Source organism: Belonocnema kinseyi, chromosome 1 (assembly GCF_010883055.1).
Source record: "Belonocnema kinseyi isolate 2016_QV_RU_SX_M_011 chromosome 1, B_treatae_v1, whole genome shotgun sequence".
In the NCBI taxonomy this organism is placed as follows: domain Eukaryota; kingdom Metazoa; phylum Arthropoda; class Insecta; order Hymenoptera; family Cynipidae; genus Belonocnema; species Belonocnema kinseyi.
Genome location: NC_046657.1, coordinates 181591899 through 181608994, shown reverse-complemented (window position 1 = coordinate 181608994; position 17096 = coordinate 181591899). Strand labels below are relative to the sequence as shown.

Here is a 17096-nt window from a genome sequence, read left to right as displayed (position 1 = left end):
CCACCAGAACCCCGGTAAAGGTACATTGAAAAATTTCTAGAGGTACCGGCTCAGGGATCGAACCCCGGACCTCTGAGGTGAAGTCCGAGTGTCTAACCAACTAAGCCACCGAGGCTTATTATTATTATTATTATTATTATTATTATTATTATTACACCATTAAGCCATTTTCCTTTCTAGGTAGAGGTGACTCACTCGGTGGAGAAGACAGTAATGTGAGGAAGGGATATAAAATGTTTAGATTGATCAAGAATTCTCGTGATATTTATTTAAATAACACGTTCGTTCCGCAATACTGCTCCGACCCAGGTTGCTGATCAATCTGTCTGGCAATCACCCCAAGTGAAGATCCACACTAAGTCGTTATGTGAAGTTCCCCACTTAGGTCCATTACTATTTATTATATCACATAATGTGCATTTTTAAATTTTATAAAAATGTATAAATTATTAGTAGCTTTTAGAAAAATTTTATAAAATTCTTATCATGTAGAAATTTTCATTTTCCAATACATTGTTTTTTTTCTGCTTTTTTTTTACTGTCAGATTTTTACTAAATACGATTAGTAGAACTATAATCCTTCGATTCTTTTTTTAAGCTAGAAAATTAAATCTGAATTTGAATATTTTTTACTTATAACAAATCTGAATGTAATAAATCCATTAAATTGTCGAGCTTTGCAATTTAATCAGAAATGACCAATTAAATAAATATTTAAATTAAACATTTAACTAATAAAATTAATTAAATTTAAATATTTTCATGAAACATGTGTAAATCTACCTGTTCGTATAAAATGTGTAAAACGAAAAAATAGAACAAAAATATATTTCTCTGTTAGCCCTCGCTTATGAGCGTCAAATATTGTCTTAGATTTTTCAACAGAATTTAAGCGATACATTAGCGTAATGAGCTAGAGGAACACATAATAAGGTATCGTCGACAAACCGAAAATAAAAAGGCAAAACAAAATCTAATTTCCCAAAAACAAAAACCTCCAGATCCTCCATCACTAGTTCTGCTAAAATCGGAGAAATGACTGAACCTATGGGAGTACCAGACTTCTGTCTATAGAAAGATCCATTAAATTTAAAATAAGTTGACTCCATAATAAAAAATATCCCTTCAATAAAATCTTTTTGACATAAACGAGTACGAGTTTTTATATTAGTCCATCTATTAAAAATTGCCTTTTTAACTAATTCCAGGGGTATACTCGAAAACATTGCAATAAGATCCAAAGAAATCATGACATGTTCATCCGGAACCCTTTTTTGCGTGATAATTTTTTCAAATTCCCAGCTATTTTTGACATTGTATTTAGAAGTTGTGATAGAGTCCTTGAGAATCAAATTAAAATTTTGTTCTGAAAATTTGGTGGGAGTATTAATAGTTGCAATAACTATTCTTAAGGTATAGCCATCTTTGTGAATCTTTCTCAACCCATAACATCTTGCAAGAACGGTGTCTTCAGTGTTAATATCAGTCCATCTTATATCCTTTCCCAGAAGTCCTTTCTTTCTCCAATTGTCAAGCATCTTAAAAGTGTCTCTTTTTAATTTTTTTAACGGATTTTCATGCAATAATTCAAAATTATCATTATCAGAAAGCAAATTCTCCATATCCCTGATATAATTCGATTTTTCCATGCAAACAGTAATACTGCCTTTATCAGCATTCACGCAAACCACATCAGGGTTGCTTCTAAGAAACTCTTTCGTCATCATGAAACCTTTAGAAATTCTACGATCAATATAACTGATATGCAAACTATTTTTCTCAACAAAGCTCTTTGACAAGTGTAAAACCTTGTTTCGGAAATCCTGCTGATCCAAAATAGGAATTTTATGTATATTTGATTCAACATCTTTTACTATTTCTATCATTTGTTTTGCCTTAGTTTTTAACACACGGTTACTAAAACCTTGACCTAATCTTAGAATATCTGTGACTGAATCAGGAATTTGAATATTTGTCAAATTAACAAAACAAGGATCTTTACCTCCATCTTCAAAAGTCCTATGTAAATTTAAATTTTGTTCTTGAACACTAGTTTGCTGATGAATTAAATTTGAAAGTTTGTTATCATGTTTTACATCACTGCTTCAAAAACTTTGATTGAGGAGAATCTGATGCTTTAAAAGATTAATAATTTCATTTTGTTGCAAACAAACTTCTAATTCACTTCTTATTCTTGAAATTCTTGACTTTAAAAAATTAACATGATTTGAAACATCTTTGATAAATAAATTTAGTAGTGAAAATTTAAAATTGTTTAAAGTGTGTTAAAATTTTCTATTACAAAAATTACTGTGAAAAGAAAAATCTCGAAATTTGTTATCCGGGAAAAAAATTTTTTTAGGTAAAACATCGCTTCTTCTACATTCAATCAGAAATCTTTTTTGAAGAATACTGCCTCTTAATTTCTTATTGATATCACACCATAATTGCACCTTTCTGAACACCTCAGGACCATGTTTAACTCTTATCTGATTAAAAAACATAATATCCTAGAAATGACCTCCAGTCCAAGTCAGCTAAATCAAAATTTACGAAATTTAAATTAAACCAAAATCCAAACTAAACATCCCATTTAACGTCCAATTATCAAATTGATGCAAAATCCTGTTATAAAAAACAAGAATCCAACAACCAAATTTGAAGTACAACGAATAAACGAAAACCAAAAAACCCTATTGTAATCTGAAAAAAAAACAAAAGAAAAACAACAAAAAATAAAATAAAATTTTCGGAAAAAATAAAAAAGAGGAAAGAAAAATGAGAAGGCAGCCAACCACATCCCCTTCATTCTCTTTTTCTTTCTTTCGTTTTTTTTATTTTAATGATTATCAAATTACAATAAAATGAAAATAAAAAATATAAATAAATAAATTTGCATTACCAACGTTTCGGTACTCGTACAGTACACTTATCAAGGCAAGAAAATTTTAAGTGGTAGAAATTGACAGCACCCACGAACAGGTGCTCTCTCTTTGATATCTGAGAATCGAATGAGGGTCAGTAGGCCAATCTGTTGTAAACACAATATAAATATCTGTCACAATTACATCAGTATAAAAAACATAAAAATGTAAACATTTAGCAAGTTTAAAGATCATTCAATTCCAAAATTTATCATTTTTATTAGTACCAATATTTCTAGATTGTTAGTTACATGCATATAAGAATGGATAGAGTGAAATAAACTGTGAAATAATTATTTGTCAATTTAAGTAATTTTCAGAAATAAGTGCAATTTACTCAATTTTATAGACAAATAATTACCCTAAATTTTTTTAAATACATCGAATTTTGTTTATAAATTAGTCTTATTCACAAAAATCTAAAAAACTGCATTTTTACGTATTATTGGTACTCTTTAGCAATTACTGTCATCTTTTTCATACAAATAATTACTAATGGACAATTTAAATATTCACCATGACTTTTAAACATCATTCAATTGCTTAAACAAATAATTTAAACAATTATTTATTGTTAATTTTCAGAATTTCTAAAAATTGAGCCAGAAATGTTCACTTTTTTCAAATTGGTATACTGTGCTACTTTTTTTAGAATAATTATATAATTTTGAGACATTTCTTCTAATGTTTAACAAATTTCTATTTATTTATTATTATATTTGTAATTATTCGACAAAACGTGGCATAGCATATTGATTTGAAAAGAAAGTAGATATCTCTGGCACAATCTTTAGAAATATTGGAGATGGACAATAAATAATTGTTTAAATAATTACATCATATTTTTAGAAAAATGTAATACTCAAAAAAATGATAAATAATTACATTTCAATTTGAACATTCAATTATTTTTTACATTCTTTAAGAACAAATAATTGTTCAAATCAATTATATTTCTTTAAACAATTGAATATTGTTTAAAAATTCATCAGAAATATTCAAATTGTTCATTAGTAATTGCTTGTATAAAAAAGGCGACGGGAATTGCTAAAAAGTAACAATGATACGTAAAAATGTAGTTTTTTTAATAAATAATTAAATGAGAAAAAAGTACTAGTACATGGATCTTCCGGCTATCCTTTAGGAAAAAGTACAATAATAGAAAAATCATTATAGGCCTATAAATATTTTCGTATAATGAAATTACTATAATTTTTGCACGAATTTATGACTACTAATAAGAATAATTATTTAATTAATTATAGGAAAAATTATAGTGAAATAATTATATAAATTAATAACATTGAAATATTGAAATTATTATTGCCAAAAGTAGAAGATACCCATAGCTTTTAAGTTTCATATTACCTTTATTCTTAAACAAAGCTCCTTTAAATATGTCCATTTTTATATGCTATTGTGTAAGTAGTTCAAAATAAATGATTGATTTATACGCCCTTCTATTTCTTGCAATAATGATTTTAATATTATTAATTACCATAATTATTTTCTTACATTTTATCTATAATTATTCCTATCATTATTCCTGTAATTGCGAAAAAATTATAGGAAATTCATTATAGGAAAATCCTTATAAGTCTATAATGATTTCCACGACAATAAAAGATCAGAAGACCAGATGTAAAAGTTGTATTTATCTTTATTTTTAATTGCTTCCTTATTTTTTAAACAAAAAATTCTCCCGAACGAAAAGAAGTTTAAGTGAAGAACAAATATAATCACCAGTTGAGGAACAGCCACAGCCGGGGAAAGACAGCTATTTTTAGGTTAAAATTCGTAAATTGAAATTAAAGCCATTAACATTGTAAATTGTACCTCTTAATATATTTTAAAAATTTTATTGAAATAAAGAATTATAAATATATTGGTTATAGTTTATACATACTGATGCTATGACAGTACTAGCAGGATCATTCACTCCCCTTTCCCAGACAATATCGTCGGGAAGAAAATGTTTCTCGCAAACAAACTGGTCAGCTGTTACTAAAAAATCTTCCCGATTTATTTTTTTCTGATATATATCTACTAAATTTTGAAGAACTTTGAAAAAATGAATTTTTCGGCGGTCATCACGACTCGAATGATAGCCGGATTGACAATTTCGAGCAATGCACTTCACTGTATTTTTCTTCTTCTTTGCCCACTCAATTTTGATATTTATTTTTACTTGAATCAACAGCTTTAAATTTTTGTACTCTTGCAAACATTTTGAGCATACATTTCATAAAATATTATATAAATATTATTGTTTTTAAGAAAATTTCCCATTTAGCGGTATTTTGAAGTAGGGACACGTACGAGAAGCGCCGCCACGCGGCGACATTTCGCACATAGAAACTCATAGTAATAAGGTCCGAAATTTTTATAGCTGAAATACAGAAAGTCGAATAGGGCTGGTTTTGACCCATAAATTTTACAACCCTTTACCTTATTTTTTGTCGCTGGGAGCCCTTAAACTCGAGACTCTTATTTCTATTCGAAACTTCACTCTAAAATTAAGTATTATGAAAAAAATAATGAATGTTGAGGTTTCGTTACTTTAATATTCTTAAATATAATATTTAATGCAATTCTAATTTTTTGTAGTCACAATTTAAATTCTCTGAAAATTGTTTTGTTTATAAGTAATTCAAAATTTAATTTCTAAATCAAATTAAAAAGTAGTAAGAAAGTCACGCGTCCTTGATTTTCTATTACCTAATATTAAATACATAATCTTCTTTGAAGCCCATAATAACAAATTTTTTAATATTAAAAGTTTAAAAAATTGTTAAATGAACCTAAAAAATTGATTATATTATTATATCTAAAGGATACAAAAAATAAATATATTTCAATTTTTACGATCTGTTAATACCAATTCAAAGAATATTTCCCCTTCAGTTGCGATAGCAGGTTTCAAAACTTTTCTATAAAAAAAATTACATTTTATTTTTAAAGTGTTTTTGAATGAAAAAGTGTTTTCGAAAATTTGAAATTCTACAATTTAAGCAGCTTTGACTTTGAAACATTCAATATACTTAAAAGTAGTATGAAATTAAAAATTAGTTTTATTTAAAGTCGCTAATGCAATTTCAATTCCTTTGAAATTGAAGTTATCAATTTTTAAAGTTATATAATTGTTCTTTTTCGAACTTTTATTCTGAAATGATTCTATTTACAGATTCTCGATTTGAAAAAAAAACTCTTAAATTTTGAACGCCTTGAGTTTATTTTTGACCACTTATTTTTATTATTATTAGTATTTATTTAAATTATTTAGTATTATTAATGTCGAAAATATTTATTTGTAAACAATTATCGACAATTGCTTAGTTCAAATACTTTAAAGAAAATAATTTGTTTTTCAAGCTCTGTCCAGTTATACCAAAAAAGGCGTTTCTCTGAGGCCTTTGAACTGGGATTTTTTTCAAAGGGCACATAAATTTCCTCTCTGTTTCCCGTCGAAAAAATTGGTAGATCTTGAAAAAGACCAAGCGATCCTGGGTCACGCTGCACCTGTGGATTGTGGTAACCCCTGGACTAGATCCTTGATGTAAAACGTACGCCAGCGGTTTGCCAATACAGAAGAAGTACTCATGTGTAGCACTTTGCTAGCACCGCAAGGCAGTACCATGAAAAGTTACCAGCCAGTATTGGCCCAGTACAGATGCCCAGTGCTGCAACTCCGGCAATCTGTACTAGATCAGAACTGCGCCGGTAGTGTATTTCCACCTGGGTTTAGTTGACAAAATTGTCCGCAATTATAAATTATGTAGCACACCTGGATTCGTAACTAAATAAGGTAGAAGGAGTATTTGTCAAATTTTAAAAATTAATTTTGCGGGTTGTAATGATGATTTAACAATCAAAAAATAAGTTTCTTATAACTTAAACAAATTTTTCTAGCAAAATTTTAAATTGCAATCCAAATTTTTACTCAGATGGAAAATATTGACCGATTTTTATCAATCTTTTTTTGATTTACTCATGATAATATAACGAGGCTAATGAAGTATTTGGAAATTTAATTCATTAATATTGTATAAAATTCGTATTTTTCTCCGCCATTTATAATCTCAATCAATGCGAAGGTCTTGCGATGTCAAAAACCGTCTGCTCGACAAACTACCACCCGCCGCGTGGGTATTGGTTACCAGACAATGCCTGAGCCAGGGTGACGGTCCCCTGATTATGACTCTTTCCCGGGCAATTTTTTTCAAACTTTATTTACTATGTACCCTTTTTTCTGAAAATATACAATCTATGATTGGCTATCGAAATTTTTTGTTTTACTAAAAAGCTCCACCCTTTGGGCGTGCTCATCATATTTCTGTTCTCTCGCACACTCAACTCAGAGTTTCCACGCTAGTACAGAGCCCTTTTAAATAGAAAACTAAAAAAAGGTACAACTTTTTGTTTATGTGCCCTTCTTCGATCCGGCAGCTGAATTTTCATTAATTAAGTATTAATTAAGTATTGAGTGTGGCGGTATTTTTCAATTAATAAACACAATTTGCTTACGAAGTTAACTAATATAGTCTTTGCGATGACTCTTTTCTAAGTCATTTCTTAAATTTACAAGAATTATTAAATATTTAAAGAACTTTTATAAGAAGTTCAGAATTTGGCATCTTCAACGAATAGGCTCAGTTTTTTACAAATTTAACGAAGAAAGTCTTTCCGATTAATTATAATAATCAAATTTTCAAGATTTATTATTTAGACTACTTTCATGAGCCAATTAATAGTTTGGGCATTTTTTTAAAAATAGGCTTAATTTGTTTATGATGTTAACAAAGAATGTATTTGTAATCATCCTTCCCTACGAGACTTCTTAAATTCACAATGATGATTTATTATTCAAATAAATTTCATTAGAAAATTCAGAACGTAACTATTCTTTAGATTTTAACCATTTGAACATTTTAAACAATATTAATTTTTATAAGAAAATATATGGACTATATACTTAATAAGAATTAAAAAAGAAATACAAAATTTATAATGTAAAAACTTTCATTTTCATTAGTTTCAGTAATTATTTCTTTTTATTAATTTCTTCCAGTAATTTTATAATCTCTTTAGTTGAATATTTTGCTTCATCAAGATTTTCTGTAGTATATTTTCTTTTGCAATATACTTTTCCATGTATTTTACTGTGATTAATCACCCAGTCGAATATATAACCAGTTTCATTATTATTACCTATTGTAATATGTTGTTTTATGTTTAAAAGCCCGCTGAAACAAAGGTCTCTCAACTTCACATTATATGCAAATTTGAAATTTTTTCTTTAACTAAGGTGGGCCTAAAATCACTGCATGAGTTTTAGTACAATTTAATTACAATGCGGCTAAACACGAGTTCATTGGAAGTACTCGCAATTGCCTAAACATTTGGCCAGATGAAAGGAAAACTGCAGAAATCACCTCCCGAGTATAGCCGGGTTTTCAAAATTCGTGTACACGACTCGGTCTTACCTCGTAAATGGTCAACTATCCAAGTGCTAGGGGCGCTGAAAATGGCTTAACATTTGGACACTTCTCGAGTCGAGATGATTTAATATGTTTTTTTATGAAAATTTGTACGCTCCGATATTTTAGATGTTTTTTCCAAACTTGCATAAAAATGTTTAGTGTTGCAGAGTAATTTATTCTGCATGGTGAAAGGGTACCCATAGAAGTTATTCAAGTAAAAATGATTGCCGCAGTATTTTATTGCACTTCATTTCCAAATAAAATAATTGGAAGTAAATGAGTAGGTCGCGCGCGGATTTTTTTTTGGATTTTAATCTAATTTAAATTTCTTACATTTTGATTAAAAACTCGTTAGATTCAAAGAGTGGCTGTGCTAAAAGTGGACCTAATGAAAGGGTCTGGAAATTGCAACTAGCAATGCGTGATTGTGTGTTCTTCGCCATCAGGTTCAATAACCTGAGCTTATTTACTAAATATGGTGTTAACTCAATGCTTGAGGTAAAGGGCACTAAACAAAAATGAGATAAAAAATCCCAAGTGTTTTAATATCGTAACTTATGTTTTATTTTTAATATGGTGCGAACTTTAGCAAAATTTTCCATTAAATTGAAAAAGTTAAACAAAACTTTAATGCCAGGACTAACATGTGCATGCTGTATTCATCGGCTAAGATTTTTTTAAATGCTTAATAATCACATGTTTGGCACTTTACAATTTGGCTTGATTACCGAACATATCTCAAATATAAACGTCTAAGAATCAATTGCAAAATAAAGAATACTTTGAATCTCCCATAAAAGAGAAATAATCTGATCATGAAGCATAATCTCATATAGAAACTTGCAACAAAAAGGTAAAAACGTTGCATAGACTCTGAGTATCATCTGCCAACTAGTTCTACGTTAATTATTATTGCATGCTCATCGATCGTGCGGCAGTAAGGACACAATTTGTATCCAGGGACATTTGATCTAACTTTAGCCTTTAGCCGGACGCCCTCGTCAACCTAAAAGTTACATCGCCCAGCGAGTACAGTTCGTTCGGTCGCAGTTCGTTCGCGGAAAATAAAACAGTGCGCTACTTACTTGCCACGCAGCGGTATGAATTGCATCTCAATTGGAAAATAACGAATTTTTGTAATCGAAAATAGAAGTGTTGGTGACACTTTGAGAAAATATCACAATGACGTCAATCTGCGTATGAAATTATTAACTAAAAATTTATGATATAAATTATTTTCAAAATTTAATCCTTTAATTTCATATGAGAAATTGAGATTGAAAAATTATATATTTCTATATAATATTTTAATTTTTATATTTTCAATTGAGTAGATCTTAAATTACCGTAATAAGCTACAATATTAGAAGTAAATCAGGCATCTGACTCTACAAACGGAAAAAATTCACGCAGAAACACGCATTCATCAGAATACAAGAGATGGGTCTCTTGTTATCCGTACTAATTGGCTGCGTTGGCGTGCTGGAATTACTAACGTGTCTGAGACATGCTACTAATGGCATCCCATTGGTCACTGAACATTCGGCTCCTTGCCTTTTCTATCATAATTGTGATTCTGGAAACTTGATATCTCATGACTATATGTGCAGCTATAGCCATTCTTCGCATACGAACTTTCCGACAAACGTTAAACACAAATTGGAGAATCTTCATGAGTATAGTCTAAGAGTCCGAAAAGATATTAGTTCCTTAGGTGAACGCTATGAAGGAACATTGTCAGATTCCAGCACCAAAGGTATTCTCGGTGTTTCTAGACCTGATTCCAAACTTAGCGATGACTTTGAATATGATATATCAGGATATGTTGAAGGCGAAGAAACTTCGGATTCTGAAACTGAATTTGGTTTTAGGATTTGGCATGCGCTTTTGCTTACTTCAGAGATCAGTTCAAATGCCAGTGGTTCTGAAAATCAAAATGTAACAAAATCTAATGAAATTAATATATTTAATAGAACTGATGGAGTTTTTCAGAATAAGGATGAAAAGATAATTTCAAAATGTGTTTTGAGGCATCAAAGTATTACGATAAAAGCAAAAAAGCATCGAAATAAAGAAAGGAAAAAACCTGACGAGTCAATGCAGACTACGAAAGACTTACTTGCGGAGAAATATTTAACCACGACTAAAAAGTTAAGTACAGAGAAAAAAAATGTCATATCCGTACAACTGCAAGCTTATTTGGAGGAAAACCTTCCCAACGTTAATACTTCGCATGGATCGAAAGATTCGTCTTTGTCCGTTCAAAACGAAAGACCAATACTTATAATATCAAGCTCCAAATTCAATGATATAATAGTACCAATTCAAAACATTGACAATATATTATATAAGAAGCAGCTTCATAGCATTTTATTAAAGCTTGAAGAAACCAGTCATGTGAACAGTGCCCCCAGTGAAATAAGTCAATTTTTTGATTTTAAAAATTGCAATAAAAAAACGATAAATAAGGATATGAATAAGAGCAAAAGTATTTGTCTCAATTTAAGTTTAAATGATAATAGTGGCCAATTATTTGATGATTATGTGGACTTAGAAGACGAAGAAATTATGATCTTGGAATGTCAAGTGAACGCACCAATAAAATACGCTGTTCCACATACAGGAAAAAGCCATGCTTTTTGGGTAATTCTATATTATATACGTAGATGAAAAACATTTGAGGATAATTTATACATTCTTGCTGTTCATAGTTCGAAAATTGTTTGTTTTTCATCTTCTGTATAATAAATGTTAAGGTCAAAACATGTTCTCTTACAATTAGTAATCGTAAATCAAGTACTGTGTATTTTTTGGTTATTGTTGTTTATTCCAAACTGAAATGAAAATTATCACAAATTTTTTCAGCGTAGTATTATACGCATGATTATGATTTTAATAATTTTATGTGGTCATTTGAATTCTACAATATGGAAAATAGTGGATTTTCGCATAGTGGCTCAAAAATAGAAACCAGATGTTTTATGGTAACAAAAGTTCAATGTCAGCATAACCATATTACACAGGATAAGCTGGACCTACACGCGTGAAGGTAGGCCTACGAACAAAGAAAAAACTAAAGATAAAGTTTCAATTGATTCCAGGTGAAAGATTCACCGCAACAAAAATTAACCTTGCCAGATAAACTTTATATAAATCAAAGATAATTTCCTATTTTTAATCTTGCCTGGATAATCTTTCGCTTTATAATCGCTCCATTTTTATTCGAGATGTGGCGAGAATCACAACACCAGCGCTATCTATTGTCGTTTAATTTATTAAATTGGAGAGAACTGGGGATTCCCATCTGTCAGTTGCTTTTTGCGCTTTTTGCTCAATGTTATTAACCCAATAATAACCGTAGGGCTTTTTTAAACCACTTAACCATAGGGGGGGGGGGAGTCGATTCGACCCGATGCTTTAAAAAAATCAAAAACGTGTTCCTAAAAATCTGAAAAAATTCATGGTTCTTGTTTGAACCTTCTGCTTAACGGTACAATTTTGTAATATGTGTTATTTAAAAATTATTGTTGATATAATTACCAATAAACAAATAAACTCATATAAAAAATAGTGTTATTCCAAAACTCATAACTCAGATAAAAATGAACGAAATTGAACGGTTCAAAAACGAAATTAAAGGGTAAACGTGTGCCTTTCCATGAAAAAAAGTTGCTAGAAATTTTGACGGAACTGAAACCCTTAATTTTCAACATGAACTCATGCATTATTTTTGGTGTGAATGTAGGAGGTTTTGATAGAAATATACACATTGTTCTATGCAAAACCATTTATTTAGTAACAAAAAATTATTTTTTTATCTAAATATGTGCACAGAGGACCATGATTTTTTTATTTAAATAATATAAATTGAAGTCGTACGGTGAATGCACCTGTTATCCTTCGTGCTCCTATTATCGTTCTAACTTGATTGAATCGTAATAAATAATGAATTTTTATACTTTGACTTATAAGGAATGATAAGGGCATTCACCTTACTCTCGCTGGTACAGAAAAAAAAGAAAAATAGTAAATTTACCTCAAGTGTCGTCCATCGAAATACATACGTCAACCGAAGGGGGGGGGGGTCAAATCGACCAAAACTGCACTTTGACTGCACCCTATGGCTGATTGAAAGATACAAGTGACTCGAAACTATGCGTGTTTTTTGTAGCTGATTCTACATGTTTTATCGAAATTTGCTTACTGCAGAGTGACGCAGTAGACGGTATCAGAATTATTATCCTAACCTCGGTGAAACTTTTGCCGAAATATTTTTAATTTTTAACCGTTGCAAGTCTTACCTGCAAAACATTTTAACTTTTGTTTTTCCGTGTCGTTTTAAATCTGGTGTCCTGATTTATAGCTCGAATTCACTCATACATTTCCGTAAAATTTAAAAGATGGAAATTTTACATACAAAAAAATTTAACTTTAGTTTTTTCTGTGAAGTTTAAATCGTTGAATTTTTTTATTTGCAAACATGTGTACGTCATGCATACTGTTTTCACTTTTAATATTTTCGTTTGTACCCTCTCGGTTACCTAGCTATAGAGTCAAATCAAAAGTTTAGGGCATCTCCCCAAAGTTAGAATTAATTAATTTTTCTTTTTATAATCATATTTTACTTTTTTTTACTGTTTGTACATCCAATGTTTTCATTTATATCAACTTGGTCACCAAGCTAGAGGCAAATACAAATTTTGTACCTGGCCTGGTCAGCACAGTAACGAGGGAATTTATTCATGTCAACAGACAGGGTCGCTTAAATAGCCTCTGACATCAAGACAGTATATGACCACAAAGGCGCGATGTAAATAACTTCTGCTATAGCACTGACTGTTTGAGCATATAGGTTGTCATTGACTGGCGCACATTGGGTACGGAATATTCAAAACCACCTACAGGTCGAAAATCTTAACCAAGTCAAACAAAATTCAGCCAGAAATGTTTGAAAATGTATTAGAAAGAGACTCACGAAGCCAAATTAAAAAAAAAAAATGGTTTAAACAAATATTTTAAACAATTTTTTTTGTAAAAATAATGGCAAACTTGACATTAGTGTGCGAAAAAACCCTTTAGTTAACATATGTTGTATTTGTATTAGCAGGAAAAAAGCAAATAACATATGCCAATTCACAAATTTAGGGATATGTTAATATTGGTTAAAGAAAGTTTTTTTATTCATTCTTTATTTAATGAGAATCGAGATTAAAATAAACATGAAACATAGGATGATTTGGCAAACGCGATAATGCTTTGAATCATTCAGTGCTGAGAGGAAAACCACGGCACCAAGTTTACAGAACAAAAATTTATTCAATTTTTCAAATAATTGAAACATATCATAACAAATAATTTCTGATCCCCTGTTTATTTGGATCCTAGTTTTTATTTTTCAATAGTTTTTCAATGAAATAATAAAATCCACCACTTTTATTCATATCGATCTTATTACTTTATATAATCATTATTAAAAAATAAAAGCTGATTTAAAAATTCACTCAGCATGAAAAAATATTTTTAAACAAAGAGCTTACAATTTTTTTTAACTACAAGTTTAGTGGCATAGCAATATCTAATGAATAAAAGCTGTCGCTAATTCAAAGAAGAAACTTCCAATTTTGTGTCCAATTAAAAAAAATGTTGGCTCTAATAAAGGTTATAAAATAGTAGGGAAAACGTATATAGCAGACATGAGATAAAAAATTTAAATCCTGGACAACAGAAATAATATTTTAAACCAACTTTTTTTTTAACAGGGCTTTAAATATTTTCCCCATCCCTGAAATTTGATAAAATAGCAATATACATAAATACAACGCAGAAAAAATAATCTATTTAATATAAAATCATTTTTTATATTTTCCTTTAATGAGAACAAACATACATTTGAATGATTTACACATGTCTTTTTAGAAACAATATTTAAATGTAGGAATGAGTATCAACTTGAGAGCCTAATGAATCGTAATTTAGCCAAATATTACTAAAAAAAAGACTACTAATTCGATTAATCGAGATATTGCCAAATTCAAAAGTTTAAAATTAATTGAAAAAATCATGCAGGGCTGTTTATTACAATTAAAAAAGGTCATGAGCGTAGAAAACATGAAAATTAGAAAATTCCATTCATTAATTTTATGAATAAAGTTTTTAACTATATTGATGCAATAAGTTGAGAAATTGTTAACGTTATCTAGTCTATTTGTGACGCTGTTAATTCTCGTCCCGCGCTGAGGGCGCGGGTCTCTTCGATGCGTTCCGATAGAACCTCCACAACGGAATATGAATACCTTATTTATCTTATTTAGCTGCCTGTTCTGTAGCATTCATTGATTTTACCTCAAAATAGTGTAAAACTGATATATTTACAATCGATTAACAAATACTAATAATTGAGATGAAGTTCGTGCAATCTGTTCAATTTTTATAAACAAATTTATGAACAAAATCGATTATTGCTGTACATTGAAGCCTGGAAGTTCTTTTTATCACGTTTTTCGCTGCGAAATCGAGTGAAATTAATGTTTTCTTGAAATCAAACACTAAAGTACAATTTTTTTGATTGATATAAACAAATTTCATAAACAAATTTAATAAATCACCGCTTGATAAAAAAATCCATTTTTTTGCATAAATGTTCAGTTTATCCCTAAATTAATATACTGATGGAGGAAACTGACGTTTGACAATATTTTTAATTTTTTATTAACAATTCTGCTTAACAAATACATTTAATAGACGATTTCAAATAGGAAAAATCTCTTTCTTGATGAAATGTAGATTACGAGGGGTGTACCACTCAGGATTCATTTGAAATTGTTTGTACAAAACACACGAATTTGTGGGAATACTAACGATTTTGCTGAATTCTGATATTAACCCACCGGAATCCTTTTTACGGAATCGGGATCTCCGAAAGCTGTACATTCGCAGCGTTGCAGAGCGTTGGATCTACGGATTCGTACTGAGTCCCCAAAGTTTGGCGAATCCGTCCGAAGCTAGCAGTGATTACGAAGCATGAAGTCGGACAATGTGTATAACGATGTAAATATTGGAAAACACCAAATCAAATCAATCTCTGACCGACAATGCAATAATAAATTGTATTTATAACAGTACTAAAAATAAAAATAAATGGATTGATACTTACAATAAATTTGATTTGAAAGTTACGTTACCGTATATATAAGGCTTCTCTGAACGTCTACGAAGTTCATTAAAAAAAATTTAACATAAATGTTTATTTCAAAAGCACTAACAGTTTAGATAATTTTTTATTAAAAAAAAAAGATAGGGATAACTTTGAAAATTTGTCTGGTCTTATTTATATGATAAAATGCAAATGTTGTAATAAAGTTTATATAGGTGAAACTGAGAGGAGATTAAAAACTAGAATTGCCGAACATAAAAGAGACTGTACAATTGGGAATTTAAATACAGGCTTGTCACAACACCCTTGGAATTCTAATCACTATTTCGATTTCGAATTCAGCAATATTAAAATATTAGCTACTAAAAAAAAAAATACTTATTAAAGACGTATTATTGAATCAAACAAATTTCGAAATATTTCGGTTAATTTACTAAATGAAATTTTAAATATTGATAAAATTTATCAAATCATAATTAATTAACGTCATTTTAGTTTAGTTGCAAAAAAATGTTTTTTTTTTAAATTTCAGTAATTTTAATTTAATTTAAGTTCACGCTTCTTCATCAGCAAGTCTATGGAAACTTGGCCAATCATTGTATTTCACTTTATATGCTGCGCTTAATTTTCATCAACGATTTACTGCCTTATTTATCTCCTAGTCATATGTTCGTTGTTGTTCCAAAATGCTTAGAATGGTTTCAAAATCGTTAATAATGAAGTTTTTACGCTGAAAAAACCTCTTCAATTTTATGAGGCTTTCTCCTTTTACTCCTCTTCAATAATTGTTTGGAGTCTTACTTTTTTTAAACCTATAATAAATTATTTTAAATATGACACAAAAAATTGACACGTATTGACTCCAAAATTGGAATGATTGTTGTCTCGCTTACAACTTGTTTTAAACTAAGGTATTATTTTAAAAAATATTTTTTACTCATAAATAATAACTTTTTTTGACTATTTATATTTATTTTTATCATATATTAGCTTATTATAATTATTATTTAGATACTCTGAAAAAGGAACGCAGTGATGCCGAAACGTGGTCGAAGTTTTAATTTTGTTCTAAAAATAAATGGAGTTTAGATGATAGCTCTAATTTGTTTTTATTTTGCCGTGACCGTAAGACAGAAGAAATAATTTTCTACAATGCGTATAACGTTCGAGTGACACAATCACTACTTAAATATCATCTTTTTACATTCTCATCCTAATGAGAAGGTATTGGTTTTATGTGAACAATAACTTTTGCGCCTTCCATCAAATGTCGACGTTTTGAGGCCCCTGAGTAAGAAAAAAATAGTTTTTACCTCCATATCTGTCTGCCTGTCGTTGTCGACGCTTGTAACTGTCCCGGTACTACTCTATTCATTTGGAGTAGTTCCATGGATGAAGAACGAGCTCAAATCTCTTGATATCGGGACAAGAGAGGTAATGCACATGAACAAAAGCATGCATCTTGAGTCTTCCGTTCCGCGACTGTACATCTCACGCCGTCAAGGGGATCGCGGAATATTGAGTCTTGAATGTCTTCAC

At 29.8% G+C, this 17096-nt stretch overlaps 1 protein-coding gene across 3 annotated transcripts in view; it reads left to right on the top strand.

The window, feature by feature from the left end:
• LOC117182856 (four and a half LIM domains protein 2) overlaps window positions 1-17096 on the top strand; it is a 912604-nt gene that overhangs the window by 370963 nt on the left and 524545 nt on the right. The window contains exon 1 of one of the 3 annotated variants that reach the window (XM_033375985.1): window positions 9451-11047. The exons of 1 other annotated variant lie outside the window; for it this stretch is intronic. In XM_033375985.1, coding sequence (XP_033231876.1) covers window positions 9845-11047 — 1203 coding nt within the window. In that variant the 5' untranslated portion in view covers window positions 9451-9844. Of the gene's footprint in view, window positions 1-9450; window positions 11048-17096 lie in introns of those variants that run through there. One more of the 3 variants, XM_033375970.1, reaches the window with a different exon arrangement.